Here is a 16,432-nt window from a genome sequence, read left to right on the forward strand (position 1 = left end):
GCCGTTTGCTAGCAGTGCGTGATTTAGATGGTTAGTTTCTTCCTTGAGAAACTGTGGTTCACAGATCCGTCTTGCACGGTCCATTAATGTTTTGATTATTCCTCTTTTCTGTCGGGGGTGGTGGTTGGAGTTTTTGTGTAAGTAGCGATCTGTGTGAGTTGGTTTCCGGTAGACCTTGTGACCTAACTGAAGGTTTGATTTACGGATGACAAGGTCTACCGGAAACCAACTCACACAGATCGCTACTTACACAAAAACTCCAACCACCACCCCCGACAGAAAAGAGGAATAATCAAAACATTAATGGACCGTGCAAGACGGATCTGTGAACCACAGTTTCTCAAGGAAGAAACTAACCATCTAAATCACGCACTGCTAGCAAACGGCTACTCCAAGAATGAAATCAGAAGGGCCATTGAACCAAACAAAAATCAGAAAACTCAAGAAAAACAGTCTCCCATAGGAAAGGTATTCTTGCCATTTATTAAAGGAGTCACTGATAGGATGGAGAAACTTTTGAAAAAACATAACCTACAAACAGTGTTTAAACCCACCAAGAAAATACAACAAATGCTACGATCAGCAAAAGACAAAAGAGACCCCCTCACCTCTGCAGGAGTATATCGTATACCTTGCAGCTGTGGACAAGTTTACATCGGGACCACAAAACGCAGCATACAAACAAGGATAAAAGAACATGAAAGATACTGCAGACTTGGCCAACCTGAGAAATCAGCAGTGGCTGAACATGGACTGACACAAACAGGACACAGGGTCTTATTCCAAGACACTGAAAGACTGGACAATTCTACCAACTATTTTGTCAGATTGCACAGAGAAGTCATTGAAATTCACAAACATCAGCACAACTTTAACAGAAAAGAGGAGAGTTTAAGAATGAATAAGGCTTGGCTTCCTGCCCTGAAAAACCTCCAGACAAAGACAACATTCAACAATAGCCATACAGATTAGTTTTGGATTACACACATTAACAGATCACTTCAGGATACAATGGTTCCATATTAACATACCATACCCTCATTAGCACATTATCTTGATACTTACAGGACAATACTTTTGCAGGACAACACTCAGCTCAAACCCAACCCCTTTCTGACTATATATTACTCTTTCTACACCCTTGACACTGAGAGACACTGTCCTTCAGTGTTACTACTCTGAAGATGCCTGCCACAGTTGCTGGCGAAACGTCAGGAAAGAAAATTCCAAGACCACGGTTACACAGCCCGGATAACCTACAAGAACCAATGAACTCTGACCGTGAAAGCCTTCGACAATACAATCTTTACAATTTGCAGTGTGGGGCCTTCTAATGAATACCTTCCTACATGGCATCATTGTTCTAACTTTCTACATCGAGGGATTGTGAGGAGCTATCTTCCATTTGGAAACACATTTCCACCAGAGGTCCATGAAGATCCAAGCATTATCTGGAAGTACTGCGGTATTCTCCTATTTACAGTGGCAATCACTGCACAGAAAATGGCAAAGTATCCTTACAACAATATATCCTCATTATTATATCCTCATCATTTGGCACACTGGTCAAAGTAAAGCCCATTTAAAGCTCCAGACTTTCCAACAGAATGTAGTACACCCTTATTTCAGGGAACTGAGAAAATAAATGTAAACTGTAATTTGAATAATTATATAGGAGCACTGAAACGAGAAATAAATCAGTGTAAGTAAGATTAGTATTTTGGCTTTGTATATGTGAGCTAACAAAATTGTTCAGGTGTCTTCCCAATCTTTTTTTTTTTTTTTTTTTTTTTGCATAAATAGGAACAAAATTGCATCCAAGAAGAAAATTTGGTCAGAAAGCCTAGTCTGAAAGCAACTTTTCTTGTACCACAGAGACAGCTTTATTTTCTTATGTTCACAACATTTGTAAACTGAAAATTGGACCATAGTTCAGTGCAAACAGAGTAAGCTTTCATCTTGCTTGTTAGTTTCTCCATGTATGACAGTGTAGAGGTCAAAATGTTTCTCACAGTACTGGGAACAGTCAGGATTTATATATTCCCACAGTTGATTTATGTTTATAAATCAGTTTCCTACCACCATCATTGACTTTCTTGGCCTAGGAATGAAATGCCTAAGAATAATAAAATCTTTATAGGAATGTCGTAAAACAAAATGTATCGACACATTTAATAGGTGATCAGTACAAGGTAATGATACTTACTGGAGGTGCTATAAATTTATAAAGTGAAGAACCCCTCAGTGCTAGAAACTTTGGTGTATACATTCGGTCCTGAAGAGAGTCTTGTTCCCGTTCTTCTGTCCAGCCCATGTACACTATCTAGCAGAAAAACCAACAGTGTTGACAAATTCTACATATAGACCCTTAAATAAACAACATATACTGATATTCATTATGTAAGTAACTACCCAGCCACACAGCCATAAGTACAAAATTTGATGGGGCACTGGTTCTTCTCAATGTCCCCAAGATTCCCATGCCAAAAATAGAATTTCCAGCTAGTAATTCTGTAATTTTAGCACAAGCATAAGGAATGGGGCAATCAGAAGGAATTGTTATCTGTAGGGATACATTATTAGGTATCTTGTGTAAACTGTTTCTGAATTCAAATATATCTTTCTGTTGTGAAATAAGAACAGCCTGGGGATTCTTTCAGCATATCTGCTGTTTAACAAGCTCTCTAGCTGGTCTGACAGGGGACAATGTGAATCATGTGCTGAGGTACTTCAGATATTCGATGCTGGGTGACTTCACAGTCCACACCAAGAGCTCAGGACTTCATGAGCACCATTTTCTTGTCCAAATGTGTATGTAAATTCCAACAGATCTAACTGGACATATCCTAGATATAGCCTTCTGTTCTGTCCTTGGTGTGAGAAATCTGTGAGTGGGTGGGTAGGTGGAGTAGGATACTCATTTTACCACAACTGTTAAAAGAAGACTGCAGGGTCCCAACCCAAAAGCAATGAGTTTACCTTTCGTCTTCATATGCTATCCTAATAGTTTATATGAGATCCTGACCCCTGAAGGAACAGAAGCTCATTAAGTTAGTTCATCCCTGGAAAGAGGTGCAGAAGCTTGGGGAATTTTGAGGGCATGAAAAAACAAAACCCTCTGTTGACTGGACATGGGATTGGACAGTCAGTAGCCATTTACATGCCAGCATCTTAGGATGAGGCAGACAGTTTTTGACAAGTAAAATTATGCATATATCCAATATTAGACAGCAAAAAACTTTACGCTCCATTAACACAGGTATCTTAGTTTTCTGCTGTCTGAGAGATGGGGGAAGTTGAAAATATAAACCACACATTTTGCAGTAAACAAAAGGAAGTTTATTATTTGGACAGGGACTGTCTAATACAAACACAACAGAACAAGCAACACGTTGAGTTATTGCGCTGAACTGCATAACATTGAAAACAATAATGTATTTTCATAATATATGGTGTAACATATTAAGAGTGGACACAATTAATCACATTTAAAAAATATGTCCACAGTACTCACTGTCTATATAGTACACAGGAATTATTCTCCAATACTGTAGATTGTTTTACATACAAATCTTCATACTATAAACTTGAGTGAGGAAAACCTGGTCTTAAAAAGCATTTTACTAATTCTGAAAGAGAAAAATATTTTCCTAGCAACTTTTTCAGTACTCCCTAAAACTTCATTTTAATAAACTAGAAAAAAAATCGGTTCTTGTAGGTTATCCGGGCTGTGTGACCATGGTCTTGGTATTTTCTTTCCTGACGTTACGCCAGCAGCTGTGGCAGGCATCTTCAGAGGAGTAAGTATTACTCCTCTGAAGATGCCTGCCACAGCTGCTGGCGAAACGTCAGGAAAGGAAACACCAAGACCACGGTCACACAGCCCAGATAACCTACAAGAACCGATGAACTCTGACCGTGAAAGCCTTCGACAATATCTAGAAAAAAATGTTGTTGTTGTTATTTTCTCCCTCAATTAAAAAAAATCTAGGCCTTCACATCTTTATCCCTGGATACTTTGAGATACAAATGGTTCCTAAAATATTGATGAGAGTTTGCTACTGACATTGCTAGCTATCTTGTTGAGTTCCCAGCAAAATTATCAAATATGAAAATAAAGGAGGGCACTTACATGATGCCATACTGGCAGCCTCTCCTTCAGAAACTCTGAGAACCCATCCCAGTTTTTGATTCTCATAAAGATAACCAGACCTGTATGAGAATGGGGAATATTTAACTTCTTAAGGAATCTTGTTCATTTAGCTACTTTCCTCCATCAACGGTCTGATAATTTATAAAGTTTCAACTTTTTCTGTTCATGCAGTCATAACAGAATAAAACCATTTGTTCAGTGTAGATGTACTGATATTTCATATTGGATATTTTCAGCAGTAAAGCAGTCAATGAAATTTAAAAGCAATTGCTCTTTGAAAGGAGAGTACCCTTGTTTCCTTACACCATGAGAAAGAAATTAGTATTATTTGGAAATGGTCCTTTCTTTTATTATCCGAATTTAGCATAAAAGGAAGGTACTTTGGTTCAGACTGTCAAATGGGCAGAATTGCTAATACAAAAGACTACAAGATATCAAAACCAGTATTCAAGAAGGATTCTTGCTGCGTTACAAGATAAGTATCTGATCCAGGGTATGGTGAAAGAATTAAAATGCAGACCGGCTACAGTGCAATAAAAAGTAACTTGTAGCAATTTCAAAGATGTCATATTTCCGGCTACTAGTTATCTCAGAATTATTATATACTGCAAAGAAACAGTGGTAAAACTGCTAGCTCAAAGGTTCCTTCCTAAAATCATCACAATACTGTCCCCACTACTTACTTACTTACATACATACATACATACATACATACATACATACATACATACATACATACATCTGTAACTTCAAGGTCTCTTGCACCCTTTAAAGAATCCTCTAATTCTTTGATTCTGCGTGCGACAAACCCTTTATGCACACAACCACCTCAGGTGAGTAGTGCCACTTCACACTCTTCCGTCAGTGCCCCTGTCTTGTCACTTTTGTATTATGTTTTTAATCTCATACTCAAAAGGGGCAAGGATTAAGTGAGCATTGATTCACAATCAATATATCTAATAATCAACCCGGCCCCATCTGCAGATACTTAAATTGATGGATCAGAGCCATGTAGAAATAAGGGAGATATTTCTGTAAATTTGGAGAGTTCCCCAGGTTTGCAGAAAATGTGAAACCTCAAAAAAAAGGGGAAAAAAAGGAGGGTGATTTAAATCCTTCCCTCTAAATCAATGGTTCCCAACCTGGGATCTGGGGACCGCTGGGGTGTGCGTGTGCAGAATTATTGCAAGGGGTCCACGAAACCAGATGTGCACAAAGAAGTGTCATTTTGATCTTTTTCTCATTATGTATTTTCTCCATCAGCAGATTCTAACAGGACAGTTACTATCGTATGGGGGTCTGCAAAAGGTTAAGAAGGGGTTCTCAAACTTGAAAAGGTTGGGAACCACTGCTCTAAATGCAGGAATGTTGTCTGTGCAGACAACATAGATGAACTGTTTCCTGGCTGCTTCAGCCAAAAACAGCCCTTCCCAATGGTTTCAGTCTGCTCCCACTGAGGTGAATAGAGCTGACTTCCAAGTAAACCCACAACCACAGGATCGGGCTCTCACTAGCCAACAGCAGAAATCTTAGCTACATGCTGGGACCTCCCAAGGTGGGTGAATGAGGAGGGGATGGGGGGGAATCCCTCTGTAAACCTACTGTGAGTGAGGAAAGGAACAGTCAATCAAATGGAACTGCTGGAGAGCCTACCACTGATGCCAACCCTGTCTTTCCTAGGAAGGAAGGCAGGGGGGCAAGGTGTTGTTCCCTCCCCCCACTGATTCCAGTATCACTACTGCTACCTCTGGGTGGCGGACAAAGAATGGGAGCTGTCTTGCCCTTTCCCCTCCTCCACTGCAGAGGCAGATGGGAAGGAAAAACTGAGCAGATGCCATCCCCCCTTCTGTTTGAGCCAAGCAGACGGGGAGGGGGAAAACAGAAGCAGTGGTGGTGCTGCACATGGGGGCAGGCTAGCCACCAAGTGGCTGGCCTAATGGGTGAGTGAGGAGGAGGAAGGTTGAGATTCACTGGTGCTCAGCTTGCTCTAAATTATTATTCATACTTTTTCTACATGTTAGATTTTATTTCATACAATTTTAGTTAGTACCCTCCTCTTCATGTTCCCCCTCTGTGTATGGGTTTCAACTTTCACTATGGCTACCCATTCAACCAATAATATACTATTTGCTTTCCAGATAACAATCTCTTAGATCTGTTAGTTGGAACCGCAATACAGATATTAAAAACACATATACCGATGGTGAAGAAGCTTTGGAGCTTTGTGCCACATTAGTCTCAAAAAGTGAAATGCCTAATTAAGATCCCTGCACTGGCCACTGGTTGAAGATGTGTCAATACTTTACCTTAGGATTGTTCACATTTTCCTATTCTTATGTAATAAGTCATTACTTAATGGAGATTTCTCACAATTAATAAATTGCCTTTTAGCATTTTCTTGTTCAATTTTGCATGGAAATAATATTTTAATAGACTTAGAAATTATTACCACCAAGTAAATTAAGAAACCAATATACAAAATATCAAAGGAATGAGTTGGCTAAAGTTAATTACCAGTTCCCAAGGTTTCTATGGGCACAAGGTAATAGCTAACTTTATCTGGATAACTGCTTAAAAATGAGAAAAATGGAACAAATACAACACTGACCATCATTCCCACAATATGCTAAGCACATCAAATTCTCTTTTCATTACTATACAGCTTTATATGGATGTTAACTGCATTATTCAAATTAATTTATTTCACATTCCCAGGGATTTAACAGATTATACACTTTAATTAATTTCCTTTCTGGTAATAATTAATTTTCTTTTAACTTGTCACCAGAGAAAATTTGAAGACAAGTTCCTTCCAATGTTGTCAAAGAAGCTAATGTTGACACAAGCTTGTTAGCAGAAAAAAAAGATTTTTTTAAAATTTCATACTACAATTAAAGACACCACACTTATTGGATGAAATCCCCAAAATCCAACAAAATACCTCACTGACAAAATTTCTATAATTTTTAATGGATACTGAAATATTGGAGATCATATTCTCTGGCTAGGCAATTTGTATGTAGAGTGTACTATAGTAATCTAAAGGAAATGCACTGGAATGGCTCCAAACAAGTTCAAAGTAGACCAATTACCAACTCATTATTCTGCATTAGTTTCTGGAAGTGAACCAAACTACAGAACTGGAAACACTGTTGAGCCTAAAGCAAATATAAACCAAACTGATTTGCATTCCTTTGCTTTATATAGTTCCATTCTAAAACAAATGGTGGATAGAATGTTTAAATTGTACTATGTAATCAGCCTTAGAGTAAAATATTCCTAATTGTATTATTTTGACAATGCCATAGCAGAGTGAGAATGTATGGTACTAATGTATAGGAGAAACTGACATTTTTCAAAAATTCAGCCACGATTATAGATTAGACCTGGACAAAAAGAAAATCAGAATTTAGAAACGATCATTTACCAGATCTGGATCAGAAAAGCTCCTTGGTTTCTGCCACTTACAGAACCACAGTATGAAGAACCATTTTGTTCATTTTTGAAGAAATTCGTATGTATTGGGTGGTTACAGGAACAGAACAGAAAACAAATTTGTGTGTCCATTTAACCATGAAACTCACATAAATATTGACTATGTAAATATGCATGGCTTTAACCAACATTTTCACTGCTTTCTGAAATATGGATATTTTCCACTGACCTTCCACAGAACTCAACTATGCAGTGACCTAGCACTATCCCTCATTAATTCCATTTGGCTCTTAGATTTATCACTGGAGGGATCCAACTGTGCTTCATTCAAAAGAATTTTAGTTTACTCAAGGACTTAGCGACATTCTTTGACAGTCTCAACAGAACACATTTCTTCATAAATTCTTTAATACGAGTTTCCTACATATTTTAGGCAGAGATTCACCATGCAGCAGAGAGTCATGAACCACATCCTCTGAAAATCCACAGTGAAATGTTTTCTATTATAAAAACCATAGCTGCAAAAGACAAATTGAACTGAGATTTCACAGAAGGTGGGAAGATTTAGTGAGCCTGGATTACCCTATTAATGATGGGGCAGTGGGAATGAAGCATGTTTTTGTAAAGCCTTCTGAGTGCCAAATTTCTTGTGGAACTGTCTCACATCCATAGCCAAAATTTGACCAGCTAAGAATGGACTCCAACAGGTTACTACCCATTTATACACAGGCACTAAATGCCTGTGGAAAAACAGAAATTTATTTCTTGTTAATTCCTTTATTCTCTTGTCTGAGCAAGGAATCATTTTTTGTTGTTGCTGCTTAGGTTCTCTGAGCATCCTTGGATTTCCTGCTGTGTAGCCAGCATTCTGGCTGCTGACGTCTGTCCATTGTGACCTTCCCTAGCACAATGTTCTACCAAGATATCTGTTTCACTCTAATTTTAAGCTCTGCTTTCAAATTATACTCAACTATGTTACCTCTGTTTTCTAGCCCTTTTGCCCAGTGCTTCCAGCCAAGGCACCTGCTATTCCTCCCTGTTCTTTGTCTAACTTCTTTGCACCTGTTGACTTATGCTTGAATCACATTTTCTTTCCAGAAGTCCCTTCAAATCCTAACGCCAACTCAACCCTAGCAGTGACTCTGCGAGACCACATACACCACAGTTCCTTACACTAAATTGTGAATATAAACAAATTAAAAAGTTATTGTTTAATGTACATATTCATTACACTGAATAACAAATAGTATACTGGTATGCTTAAGTTATTAACAAATGAGGCCAGAAGTAGGGTTGCCAGGTCTCTTCATGCATTTAGAAGTGGAATCTCAATGCATTTAGAAGTATCAACTCACCTATTTTTCATTAAACTATAGTAATCACTCATCCCTCCCCAACCCAAAATTTCTGACTACAGACTCGCTTTTAATTAGTATGCTTTTGAAAGACAGCAGCTCATGTCAAAGCATACTAAGCCTGTCCAAATTGTTCTTGTATTCTGTTGTCAAAACATTCAAGCATTTCTGCAAACTCAGTTTTGTTTACAAGCACCCTCTGACATTAACATCTAGGTAAACAAGGCATTGGAGATTGATTGATTTACAGAATTTATATGCCACCTCTCTAAAAACCTTGAATAAAATGAGATGTGGAAGTGTTTTCAAGAGGTTTGCCTTAACATTATTATATATCTGTGAAGATATTTCTGTGCACTTCCTTTAAAAAAGGTATTAATTAAATGTTGTTCTTATTGTTATTATGATGATGGTGATGATGATTGGCACGGGGACAGCTAAACAAATCCCTTTCCCCATATGATGACTTTTCATATCTTCTCTGTGAAAATAATCTCCCTCCTTGTTTTGGCTTTCAGACCTAAAGGCAAATCTGCCTCGTGAATGAGAAGTGCAAAACAAACAAACAAAAGCAATTATATGAAGGCCAAGAGCAACACACACATGCACATGGATCATGCATATTTCTTATCCCAAATCAAGTATTTAGTGTTTGGTGTTGTGATATGTGAAACAAAGAGAAAAGAATAGCTGTAGGAACTCCAACATCACAATTAATCAACTTTGAGGATGCATAATAGATATAAAATCCCTGTTATAATTATATTGCTTTGGAGAGGGTAATTTGTCTTTTTAAAGAGAAATCAATGGTTGTAATTGAAAGAGAACAAAATAATCAAGCAACTCAATTTCATTTTCAAGTCCTGAAATAGTAAAATATGTACTTGTGCATCACAAAGTTACATTACAATTTATAAGTATTGGGTTGTACCCAGTGCAAACCACTTACTCTAGAGTTCTTTCCCAAGCAGAAATGTAAGAAAAAGACCGAGACAATTGCTTCCACTAAGTCATATTTATTGTATTCCCACTTGCATTGCTGCTTGTGTAAAATCTTGGGCAATCAATTGCTTGGCACTGTAGGGAAGAAAGCACTGGTGTTGCACAAGATCTTGCACAAACAAAACTACATTGGTTCACTTGTCTGCTTGTGCATTGCTGGAGCCAATCTATTATCTTATTTATCTAATTTCTCTTCCAAACCAATCTGGGAGGCTAAAGAGCTGTGATCACATCAAAAATTTCTCATGGCCAAACTGCACAAGATGATGGGAGCTGAATGAGTTCCATTTGTTTTGTTTAAAAACACTTGGATTGGAAATGGGGTACAAGGCAGAAGAGATCTGAAATGCATCAAAAGAACTGCCACTTGCCCCATTTGGGTAAACATACACATTTCAATACTGCAATACTAAAAACAACAAACACCAACTTTCACAAATTGTATTCTGGGATATATTCATATATCTATTCCTACCCCAAGGCAAATTCCAATGTATCTTTGGGCTCCCTCCCCCAAAAAGCCTGTGGTAGCAGAAGTCATCGTGTTTCACAATAACCAGATCTTGAAAAAAACACTTTCACTTGAGGTAGGAAACTCTAACATTAATTGCTGCTAAGACTGTTTGTCTCAGGTGTATTCTCCCAACCCAAGAACCAATCTTTCTGTGTTCAAGTAAATGTTTTCCAGGTTATCGGAACAGGTTATCAAGATAGGGGGGCTGTATTTTCCAAAGCACTTCAAATGCTTTCCTACATCAGTGGCTTTCTGAAAACACATACTCATGGGTTATTTTTTTTTACCACAATATGTTTATGGATTGGGGTACCAAAGCACCCCAATGGCAAGGTCAACAAATTCCTGGAGTTCTTTTATACCCCTATGTGTGTGTGTTTTAACAGCAAGAAAACTATGTGGGAAGCTGCCTGTATTTATTTATTTAAAACATTTCTGTCCTGCCTTATCTCCTTGGATTCAAGGTGGCAGACAATGCAGCAACCGTTGCAAGGACATAAAAAAATAATCCAATAAACAAATGTTAATCAGATTAAAATACACAAATGACACATTGAAAATCAGATTTAAAACACACAAGAATTAAAACACACAGGATCCACAAACTCAAAGCCACATCTGCTGGAACAATTCACCCCCCACCAAACGGTCTCTGGGATAAAACTGCCTTACACACCTTTCTAAATGTTTCAAGTGATGGCATCTTCCTTACTGTGATGGATGGTTTCAAATTCTGCCCTCCAGAAGCCTCAGCCAATCACTTTCAAACAGTGGACTGGAATGTTGAAAAGGAGGGGGGGAAAGGAGCAGTTTGGCAGTTTAACTGCTGGCCAACTAAAAGAGATGGGGAATTGCTGGATTCTGGTGGGAGAAGGGTTAGGAGGTCTGTTGGTTAGGTAGAGAGTCCATTAGGGGCTTTAGGTATTTTGAAGTTCAAATCAAACAAGATATGTGCTTCAGAACTATTATTCTTTCTCAGGCCCCAGCTTTCTAGTAACTTTATTACTGCAATTCATAGAAGGCTGGAGAAAAGGAAAACAAAGGAACAAATGAGCCACACATACCACTGAAATAAACTTGTTTCTTAGTTGTTTTCATCAAGCACATTGTGTGGTTCCTTCAACTCATAATTCCCTCATCATAGGTCAAGTGAATGCCGGGTGGCAACCTGAGCCCAGGTATTGCCCTCAATGAGGACTAGAAAATTAAGAGACCTCGATTATAAAAATAATTTTGAATTGAGCCTGGAAACAAATAGGTAGCCACTACAGTTGAAACATCACTGAAGTTATGTGTTCCAAGTGGCTGACCACAGAGAGGAGCCTTGCTGCCACATTTTGTGCCATCTGAAGCTTCCAAAATGTCTTCAAAGGCAGGCCCGCACACAGCTGTGACAGATAAGGGGTTACTCTGCAGCAAAAGCTGAGAGACCAAGGTGTTTTATGCATGGTCGCTTTAACCTCCTTTATTCCCCATTTCAGCCAGGATGAAATTTTTCAGTATTCATAATATCTAATTCCTTCGAAGCTCAATGCTCTTTTGACACAAAATGAACCCGGCTTTAAACGGTGGGAAAGTTCGCCCTGTGCCTCCATTGAGATACATTGCAAAGATCACACTAAAGAATCTGAACACAGCCACTTTGCCAATGCATTTCAATGGAGGAGGATGGGGCCACCCCTTCCAAACCCCATAACTCCGGACCCCCTGACCCAATCTTTACCAAACTTGGGTACTTTGATTTTTACCCAGAGCTAATATTGTATCGAAATAAAACTTGACTTCACATGAAGCCTGCTGGGTAACCTTGGGTCTGTTACAGTTCTCTCACAACTCTCTCAGCCCACGCAGAGGTAGGCAACGCAAACAACTTCTGAATGTCTCTTGCCTTGAAAAGGTGAATATTAGAAAATGGCCATGGCCAAGTGAGGCTTTTGTCCAGCAAGGCTTCTGATTGGCCATTGGAGATTTGATGGGATGAGCAAATTTTTAAAATGTTGCTTTCACAGCAGCCACAGCTACCACAAAAGGATTTTCACTGTGTGACTGAAGGTAATCTGTAGCAGCCATTTTGTGACTGGTTCTGCCTACAGCAGCAGGCATTTTGGGGCAACCATTTTGTGGCTGGCCCACTATGTCAAAATTCCAAAAGTGCCCACAAGCTCAAAAAGATTGGGGACCCCTGATCTAGATCAACAGCCCATATTGTCTAACATGTTTAAAGCAAGTTAAAGATAAGCTTCATCAGAGATTAAGAAAGATACAGAAAACATTTACCACTCAACTTCCAGAGACATAGCTAAGTACACAAAGCAATATGCTGCTCAAAGTACAATGAAACTTGAATCATAGTTCAAATGTGATTGTTACAGAATATAAGAGCATCCTTGAATCATTCAATTTAAAGGTTTAACCAAAACATAAAGCGAACAGAGAATATTCTCAGAGGGCAGCAGAGGCTAGTATGCTTCTAGATGTAACTAATCCACAGAGTGCCATGAAGGATACTTTTCTAAAAAGCCAGTAGCCTGTGTCAGAAATAATTAACTGCAAATCTGTACTAATGAAAAAAAGAAAGAAAACAAGCTATATTGGAAATGACAATCTCCTTCATTTCCCCATATAGAATGACACTGAAGAAAATAACAGCCTCGCATATTTAGTGCCTCTCCATGTGAAGGGGAGGCTTGAGATAACAAGTGTTCAGCTGAGTATTAGAGGCAAACAAAAAAGCACTTAATAGGTCAGCTGCTACAGTTTTCCTCGAGCTGAAAATGAGTATTGAGGGGAGAAACCCTTAGAAGCTCATCTGCAGTTTTCTGAATTTTGACTATGAAGTTGGCATAAGCCAAGCCTCACAAAATACATGCAGAAGATATGACATTCAGCCAGCCTGAACACTCAGTGCCAGGTAGAAGCAGCCACCAGGTGAGTACATTTAGGAGTCTTACCCATCACTACACTATGCCATTCTATGCCTAGCCTGATACAACAAGGCAAGGAGCACCATGTTTTCAATTTGGACATCCAGTAATCTGGGACTTTGATGTACACAATGTTCCTGCAAAGTTTGGGTGGAACAAAGCTACTCCTGTGGAAGCTCTGCAAAGAAGTGGAAACCTCCTTCTTGAGGTGGGAAGTGCCAAACCAAGGACATTTCAAGGTTGTGACATTGTCTACTGGGGGCACATATTTATCAGGCCAAGTTGGAGTTGGAAAAGAACAAGAAAGGACCAGTAATTCTGGGTGTAAGTGCTAATCCCCTGCCCCTCCCCCATCAATGTTCTTTTCTCAACCTCCAGGATATGACTTGATAAGCCAACCTGATAGGGTTGAGCCACTCTCATCTTGGTGTGCGCTCTCTAGTATGTTTTTTTAAGCACATGAGCTGGTGTACATAGCTGCACACCTTATTTTCCAAGTTTCACATGAAAGGGAGTGCTTTTAGTGTCTTCACCATTAATCCCAGGGAAGTTCAGATCAATACATCAACAGACATCTTTGTTCTCTGTAATGATAATAACAGAACCTTACACAAACCACAGTAAATAACTGCCAGATGGGAGATAACAGTCCACCAACGTGGTGTAAATCTAGTCCAACACATTTCAGATTAGGCACAACTGCTTACTCTTCTGCAGCCCACTCAACCCCAAAGTTATGTTGATTTCTTACCAACTGAATCTAGATAGATAGATAGATAGATAGATATAGATATGTTATTTGCATTCTAAGAAATTTCTTGCACTTGAACACTTCATGATATTTTGTCCCTAAGAAGTACAGAATAGATTTTCTTAAAATTGTATTTCATGAAGAATTATTTAAAGGATGAATCAGTCTGGCATACACTGACTGTAAAATAAGCTACTGTGCACATTTCAGATAAATGGAAGGGCATCAGTAGACTTAGAAAGAAAGCTGATGCAGAATCATTTATAGCTTAAAATATATTGAACCATTTGTATGTTTTGGCTTAGCCTGTTGCCAGAGCAATACTAAAGCAGCTACTTCAAGTATTATAATCAAAATTACTTTTAGATTCTCATACATCCCTCTTAAATGAAAAAGTTCTACTGTTCATAGATCACCATATATTAAGGGCTTAATTTACAATGATAAAGTACCCATACCAGGAGTCAAGTATCCACGGACAGAAGCTTCATGTTTCAGAGGCCATGAGAAGGAAATGACCTCTTGGTTCATCCAAACATTAAAATGCCTGGATATTTTGGATACTGAATACATAGTGCCCACCATTCCTTCAAAGGACTGAGAGCTGCATTTCCCCCTTGCAATAATCTAATGAGGCAAATTAGACTAAGATATTATGACGGATAACCTAAAGGTTCAATAAAAGGCCCAGGAGGATTAAAGGATTTAATTAGCTTTATGCAACAAAAAAAATGTCAAGAAGTGGATCCAATTGAAAGTTATGCAATTTAAGTATAATTGCTTTCTACAGCAGTACGAAGCATATAACTAAATTGCCAGGTAGAAGCAGCCACCAGGTGAGTGCATTTAGGGGGTCTCACCCATCATTGCCCTGGTAGTTTAAAGATGTTACCTTTTATTGGATCAAGAATAGTACAACGTAACCTTTCCCTCCAACCAGAAGCCCAATCTTTTTAGCCTATGCTTTCCTATTTCAGGGAATTTTGTTTAAATGGCATATTTAAAAACTGACCCTATGCACATTTTCTCAGAAGGCAAACAGAATAAGGTGACTTTATTTGACAGTTACTGTATTTTGTATTTCTCAGGTTGTTACCCACCTTGGTTTTTAATTTGTCAGAAAAATACATTCAATGTCATTTAATCATAAATAATAATTGCCCAACCAGCTGACTCTGCAATGGGTCTCTGACTGGGTGCAACTGACCATCCCCTTCTTATTGCAAAGCAGCTGCGACTGAAGTTCTTGTGAAATTCAGCTTTCAGCAGAATTGGTCTGTGGATGCATTTGCTTGCCATACAGACTCAGGGATTGGCTGCACCCCTCCTCGACGGCAGCAATTGTCTTTAAACACACAGCATAATCAAAAGGGCACTGCTTTTGTTCTAAAGGGCATCTACGTGTATCAGTGCAGATGCACACAGCAACTACAACACAACTCTTAAAAAGAAAAAGAGAGAAACTGGCAGTGGAGAAATTTGCAAAACTTTTTTTTGCGGCTGCCTCAGTTCACAGGAAAGGCAGTGCTCATTTCAAGAGGGGCAGCTGTTCACCAGCATGGTCTAGTAGTTAAGAGCAGTGGTTTGGAGCGGTGGACTCTCAAAAAGTGTTTCTTGTGTATAAGCTTTTTAAAGACTTTGTGTCAAAGTTTAAAAAATGGTAACAGATCTCTTTAACATAACCGTACCATGTGACCTGCAAAAGGTAAATTGCAAACTCTAACTTGAGTGGAAAATTCAGAGGGAGGTAAATTTAGAAGCATCTCTATCATGTATCTGCGAACAAGGACTGAATTTATTTTAACAACTCCTAAGAGTGCAGAACATTTGGCTCATTCATGCTTAGCCACAGTTATTTCCATTTTTAATTGGAAGTATTCCCTAGTTCTACTGTTAGCTGTAAAACTCCTCTCAGCTATCTAGAAATATGAAGCTGCCTTGGGACAAAGCTCTCAGGATCAGGACATTTAACAACCACAACCTTTATAATTTAGATGACGTTATAGATGGACGCACACCATATTTCACAAAGTGATCAATAACTAAGACTTTAAATTGCATTGATTTAGGACTCTGAGAGTTTCTCTTTCCCCAAGCTCCCCATAATAAACAACACTAGTGTTGTGTTGGGCTATATATTTGGAGGTATGGGGCACTAGGTTGAATGTATTCATTATTACTTGACAGATTTTCAGTACTCTAATATAATGAGAAAGTAAAACAATGTTAGATCCCCTGCAAATTATACCCAGAAGCTGAAAATTATTTTTGTTTACTAACAAATGCTGAAAGCTGAAA

General features: G+C 38.6%; 1 protein-coding gene across 1 annotated transcript in view; it reads right to left on the reverse strand.

The window, feature by feature from the left end:
- Positions 1 to 16,432, reverse strand: part of SNTG1 (syntrophin gamma 1) — a 143,789-nt gene that overhangs the window by 43,346 nt on the left and 84,011 nt on the right. The window contains exon 12 of the mRNA XM_056854317.1: positions 2,207 to 2,323. Within this exon, the coding sequence (XP_056710295.1) occupies positions 2,207 to 2,323 (117 nt within the window). The remainder of the gene's footprint in view (positions 1 to 2,206; positions 2,324 to 16,432) is intronic.

This window comes from Euleptes europaea, chromosome 8 (assembly GCF_029931775.1).
Source record: "Euleptes europaea isolate rEulEur1 chromosome 8, rEulEur1.hap1, whole genome shotgun sequence".
NCBI classification, from domain to species: Eukaryota; Metazoa; Chordata; class Lepidosauria; order Squamata; family Sphaerodactylidae; genus Euleptes; species Euleptes europaea.